General features: G+C 53.6%; 3 protein-coding genes across 3 annotated transcripts, besides 1 other annotated feature; all 3 read left to right on the top strand.

The window, feature by feature from the left end:
- On the top strand, positions 1-723 carry LPMP_230700 (phosphatidic acid phosphatase type 2/haloperoxidase, putative; the record flags this gene model as incomplete). Its single annotated transcript, XM_010700925.1, has 1 exon — positions 1-723. One exon carries the CDS (start codon positions 1-3, stop codon positions 721-723), a length of 723 nt encoding a protein of 240 aa, XP_010699227.1.
- A 4,492-nt stretch (positions 724-5,215) lies between these two features.
- On the top strand, positions 5,216-6,316 carry LPMP_230690 (metallo-beta-lactamase family protein-like protein; the record flags this gene model as incomplete). The annotated part of the gene is made up of 1 exon (XM_010700924.1): positions 5,216-6,316. The coding sequence occupies one exon, from the start codon at positions 5,216-5,218 to the stop codon at positions 6,314-6,316; it is 1,101 nt and encodes a 366-aa protein (XP_010699226.1).
- A 472-nt stretch (positions 6,317-6,788) lies between these two features.
- On the top strand, positions 6,789-7,262 carry LPMP_230680 (hypothetical protein; the record flags this gene model as incomplete). The annotated part of the gene is made up of 1 exon (XM_010700923.1): positions 6,789-7,262. One exon carries the CDS (start codon positions 6,789-6,791, stop codon positions 7,260-7,262), a length of 474 nt encoding a protein of 157 aa, XP_010699225.1.
- Positions 7,263-9,175: 1,913 nt separating this feature from the next.
- Positions 9,176-9,257: part of a repeat region that runs on past the window's edge.

Below are 9,257 nucleotides of genomic sequence, written 5' to 3'. Positions count from 1 at the left end.
ATGTTTCTTACCCACATCAACTACTATGTGGACAAGAACTGCAGTTATGGTGTTGTGGGGGCTGTGGTGCTTGTGAATGTGTACGTACTACAGTACCTTCCCGACACTATCGTGGTTTCCTTCTTGACCGGTTGCGCGTGCATCGCGGCCGCGGCCAGCAAGGGGCTGAAGCGCATCATCAAGCAGTCCAGGCCGCCTGGTGCGCCAAAGGTGAGCCCAGGTATGCCGAGCAATCATGCCACTAGTCTATCATTCTTGTGCGTGGCGACGGTCTATGGCTTGCAGCGCTGTGCGGTCAGCACTGCTATTGTTCGTGGCATGAATCAGACCCTCTTCTACACGCCTCAGCTGCCTTCTGCCCAGCTGTCATACGTGCTGCCCCTGCAGGTGTTGATTGCAGTGTATAGCATGTATGCGGCAGGCTTGCGGGTTGTTTGGGGCCATCACACAGTGGCGCAGGTTGCTGCGGGATACCTCTTGGGATTCTTCTTCGCTATTTTGTCTTTGGCGGCAAACTACAGCGGTTACACTGGCTCTCGCTCTGGTGGTCGCGTGGATGATCTGCCTCTGCCGGTGAAGGCAATTGTCTTTCTCGCTAGCGTTGTGGTCTCGGCGATGGCAATACGTTCAATCATTCGTGGTGCACACGTGCCGCGTGGCGCGCGCACCGGCCACTTGTCCTCCTGCGGAAGGAGAACGAAGAGCGATGGAGGGGGAGTGTGAGAGTCACGAGGCTCTGAGCACGAATCATTGAGGATGTGCATAGCGCAGAGAACGACACCTACCAAGCAAACAGCAGCAGCACAGAGAAGGCAGGAGGGGGGGGGGGGAAGTAAAGCACTAGCACAAGGGGTGGCACCGTCTCCTCGGTCCCTTTCGTGTTTTGTTTTCTAGCTGTGCTGTGCTTGAGTTCAGCCTGTGTCGACTTCGTATTCTTCTTTTTTCGTTTTCCCTTTCGTTTCCGCGACAGTTTCATAAGGCGTGCTCGAAGAGGTTGTCCTGTCGAGCTGTTTTGTGGTTCGCGGCCTGTGCGTATATTGTTTGATTGTGAGCTAACTTGCTGGTTTGTCTGTTGGCTGGGTGGTTTTTCTCTTCCAAAGCAGGGAAAACGCGACGAAGATTAATCTGCTCTCTTTTTATCGTGTTGACTCTTTTGTTGGCTTTTTCCTCCTCTTCTCGTCCTTTCCTCTCTTGTATCGTCGCTAGCTCGCCTTCCTTCTCACATACGCACTCTCTTCCTCTTCTTCCCCCTCCTCCCACTCCCCATTGTCCCACCGTCTCTCTCTCTCTCTCTCTCTCACGCTTCGACCCGCTGCTGCCCACTGAACAGTACTGCTGAGCCGCTGTGCGGGCCTGAGTTTGTGCGCCCCACATGCAAAAGCGCGACATGAGGGAGAGAGACGAAAAGAGGAGGAGGATGCGTCTGGCTTTCAGCCTAGTCAGACCTCGACACATATGAAAGCAACGGCAACGCAGATGAATGCACGGCCAGTCGAAAGGGGGAGGGAGGGGGGGGGCACATGTGAACAGAAGCGACTTCGGCCTGCCACCTCCTTCCCCATCGCCTCCCCCCCGCTGAATTTATCTTGCATGACACACTTGCATGTTGATCGTGTGTGATTCAGCGCACGAGGGGACAGGCTACTACACAACGTCGGTTCGTGCGAGTGTGCTCGGCTGCCTATGGACGTAACTTCAGGCTCCTCTCTTTCTTATTTCGCTTGTTTGTTGCCCTGCTAGTAGTACGACTACTTTCCTCTTCTCCCTTTATTGCTTTCTGGTTGTTCTCCTAACCCACTGTAGACGACTCTGCGCTCACATATGTGCCACAAGTCAACAGAGAAAACACAGAGACCTGCGCACAATGTCAATTTTATTATTATTATTACCGTTTATTTTCTCTTCGTTCAACTGTGACTGGGATAATCTCCTTCCTCTTATCCGCATTTGTGTACTTATGAGGTTGTATGTGTGACCTAGACCTGTATTAGATAAACACAGCTGAGTAAAAGCAACACATATCCTCCACATCCACGCGATGTTTTGTTTCTTTTCTGACCCTCTCTATGACTTCCTTCGTCCTGTGCGGCGCTGTGCGTCGTCAGTCTCCTTTTTTTCCCTCTCTCTTGCCTTTTTCAGTTCTTTTTTTGTCCATACTCGCCCCCTCTTTTCTTTGCCATCACTGCTCAGCTGCATTGTGTGCCTTTGCACCCCATGCCTGGGCTTCTGTGTTCGTGGAATGCGTACTTCAACGGGAATCTGTCGCTCCGCGCACTGGCGTAGCAGCAGAAGGGCTGACGAAGAAGCTGATCAACTAGTAGTACAGAAAACGAAGACGAGGAGTGACATACGCACATTCACGCAACAGAAAGGGATGACAGAAATCAAAGCGCCCTCCCCCCACCCCCCCATTCAGCGCACACCTACATAGTCTACATAATCAAGACGCACCAGCTAATCGCACCATAGCGCAAAATGACAGAAAAAAGCGAACTTTCAGCACAAAACTCGACGAAAGTCACATCAACTTAACCGCTGGCCTTTACCCCCCTTTCTCTCTCTGTAATGTATGCGTTTGCATGTGTGATGGTCTGTCTGTTGTCCTGTGTTATCCATTTTAATACCATTTTTTCCCTTTGATATTTCTTCCCTTTCTCTTGCTCCGTTGTCCGAGTTTTAGTCTCTTCTCGAGTGTGTTGGTTTCTGCATCCGTGTACGTCAGTGCGCACCTCACTTCCTCTCTTCGCCTGTGCACCGCATCGTAGCGGTGACGTGGGTGAGGACGTGAAGTAGTCCGCTCTTTTCAAGATCGTATTCACACTGCAGAGTTTCATTTGCATCAGCACCCCGACTTCGTCTTTCTCCTTCCCCCCTCTCTCTCTTTTTCTCCTTCTGGTGCGCGTCTATTTTAACTGCCATTACCACCCGAGCAGCTTCTCGCGTTGCTGTTGTCCACCGCACAGCGCCTTTTTTTTTCTCTTTACCCGCTCTTTCTTTCGCTTCCAGATGCCACTTCTTTAGCAGAGCACAACTGCGTTGTGGGTGCGTTGTGTGTGTGGGTGTGTCTTTAAGTACATGTTGTTTGCGTTGAGCATTGATTTCACTTGCTTCTCCTTTGTGACTGCCTTGCAACTCAGCATGGCATCGCTTGCTTCACTTGTACGACTATACGGAGAGCATGGAAGCTGGTAATACCATCGACGCGAAGAGCGGGCAAGATAAAAAAAAGGCAAGGGCTGGGACTGCAACCAAATCCGAATGTAGAAGAGTTGCTGCGCTGCTGTGCGTTGTTGGCATTGCCAGGAAAACATTTCCCTTTCACTCTGTTGTTTTCTTTTGTTTTCATTTGACTTCTATTCATCACTTCTCTTCAGCTACTGACCCATGCGCGGCCACTGTCGTCTCGTGCGCCTGATGGAAGCCCTCACTGAGCGTCTGCACATGTGTCATCCCCTTTGTATTACTTCTTTCCTTTGCATAATTCTACTGAAGACGTGAACCGGTTTGGTTTATTCAATTGCTGCTGCTGCTGCGGCGTCTTTGGCAGCTACTGTTTCGCATGTCCTTCTTGTCCGGAACATTCCCTCGCTCTCAGCAACTTGGGCTTGTGTCTGTGCTTTGTGGTATGGGTGCGTGGTTGTGGTGATGCGTCCGTGTCTATGTTGTGGAATACGTCAAGAGAGATTCTTCAGTGTTCTCTCTCTTTACCGCTTCTCGCTACCCCTCTGCAACACTCTGAGTTGTTCTTCAGCCCCCCTTCCCTCTCTCCCTCCCCTTTTCCCCTCGCTACTTTATACGCTTCTCTTACCTTTCTTTTTTTTTTCTCGCTGCTCATCGTTCTTTCCTTCTCTTATACCCCCTTCAAACATTTTTCTTCCTTTTCCTCACCTCCTGCCTTTCCCTGCCATTCGCCCCTCTCAGCCCCCACCTCTCTTTCGTTCGCCCGCGTGCGTTTTGCTGTTGCTGTTTTGCCGATACTTTCCCACCCCCTCTCTCTCTCTCGTTTAGTTTTTGTCTGCCCTGGTCTGGGGTGCTTGTGCGAAGAGTTTCTCTTGCGGCGCTCCTGGCTCCCTTTTCTCGCACGCATGCATCTGCTTCCTTCTCTTCTCTCCAGTGGGGCGTACGTCTCTCGATATATTTTTTTGCACTTTTTTATTGTTCGCTTCCTGCACACCGCAGTCACAGCATTTTTCCTCCTCCTCCTTCCCCCCTCTTCCTCATTGGCAAAACGCTGGTTTGCCCTCTCATGTAGGGGTGTCTCCACTACTACTCTTCATTTCGTGTGTGTGTGTGCGTGAGTGGCTTCCAGCTGCGACGTGCGGGCGGTGTATATGTGGAGGGAGGGCATGATCGTCTCTCTTTCCTCCCTACTTATGTTGTGGAGGATGTAAAATCATTTTCGTGTTGTCTCTGCGAGTTCACGTCAGTGCCACTCGACCAACCCCCCTTCCTCCATTATGCTAGCCACCGGCTGAGACATGACGGATAAGGGAAGGGGCAGATCCTGCACCTTGGTAGAAGTCACCGAACAAATATACACAGCGATCCTGTAAGTGTGGAAATAGAGAATCCCGTCCCCCCCTTCTCCACCCCTGACCACGACCAACGCGATAGTGTAATGGCCCATCGCCAGTTCGAAAATGAGATGGATCCTCTCATTTCAGCAGTGGCCATCTCCCTCTTTCCCTTCGCTTTCTCTGATCTCACACTAGAGAGGGAAGAAAATATGCAATTAAAGGATACAAGAGGAGGAAAGAGTGTGTAGTAGTGTACAGAGAAAGCAGAAAAATTATTGTGAGAGCTACCGCTAGCACACTTGTTACCACTAGCTCCCTTGCCACTTGCTTGACCTCAGCTCCCTTTTCCCTCCCCTTTGCCCTAAAGTACTCGCCGCTTCCTCTGTTGTCCACTGCGGCCATGCGGACAGTATTTTGGGGGCTCCGTTGATGTGCTGCTTTGACAGACCAGTATGCGCACATACGCTACTATCTTATTCGTTCCCATCTCCACCGCTGTTCTTGACTTCTGTTCCTTCTCTGCGTTTTGCTCAGCTGCACAGTGTGACGGCAACAAAGCGACAGGTGAGTGCAAAGTGCGCTAGCAGCACACGAGGAGGCGAGGCCTCTTGTCACATCTTATCCTGTTGGTTATCTGAAAGCTGCTGAGCTCAATAAAAGGCGTGGTGGAAGAACAGTAGACACCGCAGGGTGACGGAATGCTTAGCCTGTGCCGTCCGCCCCTACTGCCGCACCGAGGCAGAGGTCTACTTCGCCCCAACGACCTGCTGCGGTGCACCTTTCAGCCGAACCTCACTTCCCTCACGAACCAGGTGAACCGCAACGAGTACTTCCTCAAGTTTGGTAACAAGAACATTCCGATAGGTGTTCCACGGGTGTCTCGGCGCGACGTGCGGCCCATCTCCACCCTACACGAAACACCACACCTGCTCGTCGCTGGCCGCAACTACGCGAACGGGTTCGCTGGAAACCAATTTCTGCTCGTGCAGAAGGAGAAGAAGGAGTGCATCTTCGTCGACGCGGCGGATGACTGGCCAGATGACTGGGTCTCTTTTATCGCCACCTCCGGCCTACGCCCGACGCACTTCTTTCTTACACACTGCCACGTCGACTGCATCGTCAACCTCAACGCATTTCTGGCCGTGATGGAGCAACACTTCCACGCGCGACTGGGGCTCATGTGGTGCCCGGCAGAGCAGTCGTGGGTGGACGCCTTTCCACGCGCTTGTGAGCGGTACGGCCGCATCGAGGAGATGCGGCAGCCCCTGCCACTGCTGCGGAACAGCTTGTACAGCTACTACACCTACGCGAATCAGCTGGGCCAGCGAAAAGACGCTCTGAATGTGGCAGCTGGTGGACGTGGCTCCCCATCGCCGCCTGTGCTGCCCCGGCAGTTGGTTCGTTCAAACGACATCCTGCTCTCCAGCGCCACGAACCGCTCCACCTCGTTTTACGAGTTTGGCCCTCACTCGCTGCTGCACTACGTTTTCACACCCGGGCACTCACCTGGGCATATGATGCTGTCCCTCCCACGCGAGCGACTGCTTTTCACCGGTGATGTTCTCTTCTACAACGGTGTTGGCCGCGTCGACCTGCCGTGGGGATCAGGGGAAAGACTGGCAGAGAGTCTTCTGACTCTGGAAGGGTATCCAGACAACACCGTGCTGCTGCCTGCTCACGGCCGCCTCACCACACTGGGGCGAGAGCGACGAGAGAACCGTGCCCTACGTGTTCTGTACGAGCGCCGCGCCGCTGGTGATCAGCGGGTGTCCATTGGCTACAACACTGGGTATCTGTGAGCCCCCCTTCATGTCGGCCCACCTCTCTTGGTATGGCGATCCTGCCAGCCGCTTTGTTGCTGTTGCCCTTCCGTCCTTTCGTTTAGTGCCATTCGTAGAGGTTCAATGGCACATGACATTCTGACGCGGGAAACTCTCAAGAAGGCTCGTCACACAAGGAGCATACACACACACACACATGCATGTGCAGTCTCCAGGGTGCTGTTTGCACTTCATATAAATGTATACATAAATATATATATTCATCCTGGCTGAGTAGTTTGCCTGCATCATCGTGGCCTTCTTGGAAGACGCGCTCCCCCCTATTCTCTGCGCCCCTCTACATGTCCCTCCTCTTTCCCTCACTGCGTACCCCCTCCCTCCCTCTTTCACTCGCTCACTCATTTTCTCCTCCTTTCTTTGTCGCGCTGAAACGGTACTCACCGGCCTTCACGGAACAGCCGTACACCATACAAACCACTTCTGAACAGCGATGCCGTCGTGGGTGTGCCCCGAGTGCGACTACGAGAATGAAGCGAGAGACGCGATCTGCGCCGCATGCGAGGCGGACTGCCCTACAGGTGGTCAGACCGCCGCCGCGGCGGATGAAGACGACGCGTATGCGCACATCCACGTTGGTGTAATCGTGGAGTGCGAAGACGCGCCCAACACCAAGCTGAAGCGCCTGAAGGTCAACGTGGGTCAGGGCAACCTGATACCCGTCGTGACGGCAGCAACTAATGTAAAGCAGGACGACCACGTCGTCGTGGCCTGTGTTGGGGCCGAGGTGAAGGGCGAGACCGTGACGAGGACAACAGTCAAGGGGTTCCCTTCGCAGGGGATGTTGTGCGACGCAGGCATGCTGGGGTGGGTCGGCGGCGGCGTCGGCGCGGCAGTGACGTTGCCGGAGTCCTTTCCTGCGGGCGCGCGTCCGCCGAGCAGCCGCCCGCGCGGTAACGCTGTGTGAAAATGTGGACGAGGACGAAAGTTCAGCCATGAAAAGCAACGGCACAGGCTGGTTTCGCTCGCGCAAGTCGCTGGCGTCACCACCATGAGCGCGGTGTGAGTTTAGACGTGTCTGATGGTTGAGGTGCCCCCCGTGTCTTTGTCCCAGCCGCGTGGCAGATGCAATCGTACACGCTCTTCTACACAATCAAACGGAAAAACAGCGAGAGCTGCCCTGCGGTTTCTTGGCTGCACGTTGCCCCCTCTCCCTCCCCCTCCGTCTCTTGCGGGTTTCCCCTTCCTCACTTCTTTTTTTTATTCCGTATTGTTGTTGACCCACAACGCAGGAAGAGTGGGTGAATGTAGGGGGAGGGGGAGGGCAGTGTCACTATTGGGCTGCCTGCTTATGGCAGCGACGTGTGGTTTTTGTGAAGCCACGTGTTCGCTACGCGCCTGGGCTTTATGTTTGTTTTCACTGACTCCGTGGAACCAGCTCTTTACGTCTCTCTCCGTCTTCTCCGCATCCCCCCTCTCTCTCATCCTTGTGCACCTCAGTGCGAAAACACATCTCCCCTCTTGCCTTAAGTCCAGCCTCACCCATTCTGCAGCCGTTTAGCTGTGTTTCACTTTGTTGATGATGAGCTGGAGAAGGGCACCGCTGCTGTGCACTGTCTACTTACCGCATCTCGACTCTTTGCCATTCACATCGCTCGTGGGAGTAAGACTCTTGCTACCCGTAGACCTCGCCTCTTTCTTTGGTTCTCCCTGCTGACATGAGCATGTGTCTGCTGTGCTATCAAGCCAGGAGCCGAGGCAAACTCAAAAGGAGGAGCCAAACAAGCACGTTTTCCTCTTCAGCAGCGGTTTGGTCTGCCATGGGGCCTTTTCCTTTGCTGCACCCCTTTTTCCCATCCCCACTCCCTTTGAAGCACGCGTGTGTCTAGCCTGCATCTGCAGTGATTTTCTGCCCTCAACCTCATCGGCGCAACGCGACCTCGCGCCCCAACTCCTCCCCTTCCGCTTGCCCCCCTCATCTTTTGCTTCCTTCCCTTCCTATACTTTTACTCTATCCCGCTCTCGTTTTTGCTTGCTGAAAAGCCTCTCCTCTTTCTACTTTCATATTATGAATGTGTGCGTGTCTGCGCACGAGGAATCTACGGCGCAAGACGAAAGAGGAAGGGAAGCGGGCAACCGTGGCGCCACTGGTGTCGTATCCCTTCAACTTGTGATGTCCTGTGACTCCATTATTCCTGTTTTTTTTTCCTCTTCCTTCTCCCCTTTGTTGCTGCTGCTCTTGTGGCTGAAATGGGCTCACGTTCTCAATTAATGTATCCTCTTGTTGTCTTCCTCCCCACAGACCGTAACATGTCTGTAGCGACGCTCTTTTCATTTGCGGTCTCTTTCGTAGCCGTCCTTTTCTTTTTCGTTTCTTCGTCGTTAATTCTTGTCGCTCGTTGCGTATCACCACGGCTGTCGACATTGGTTTTCTGCCCCCCCCCCCCTCTCACCCCTCCCTCACCAGGTCTCTCAGAACACTTGGGCTCTCTACTACTACGTCTGAGGTATTGTGCGGTTTACATCGACCTCTGTGCCTCTGTCTGTAGGTGGTGTTCTCTTTGGTGAGCTTTGCCGCACCGCCTGATTTGAAGCTCAGACACACCGGAGGAAGGACACTGGCCATTGACTCAGAGAGCCAACATGCCGTTTCCTACTTCATCAATCGGCTATTTTTTTTTCTCCGTTAGCGCGTGCCCGGTCGTCGTTGCCGCTGCTTCTGATATTTTCAATGCCTTCGCAATCGAGCGGCTCACTGTGTGTGCGCTCCATGTCACTCCTCTGCACTTGTCTAGCAAAGCACTTTTTCGTTACACCCCTTTGTTGCTGTACTGCCCGTGTTCGTCTTGCTGTTCTTCATCGTTCCCGGCATGACGCGAGGGGCCCAGCGCCCGCTCCTCGAGGAGGTCAAAGCCGTCCCCCACCCCTGCGCCAACGCCAAGCCACGGCTGGCAGCGACAGA

Source organism: Leishmania panamensis, assembly GCF_000755165.1.
Source record: "Leishmania panamensis strain MHOM/PA/94/PSC-1 chromosome 23 sequence".
Lineage (NCBI taxonomy): Eukaryota > Euglenozoa > Kinetoplastea > Trypanosomatida > Trypanosomatidae > Leishmania > Leishmania panamensis.
This window is presented reverse-complemented; position numbering and strand designations above follow the sequence as displayed.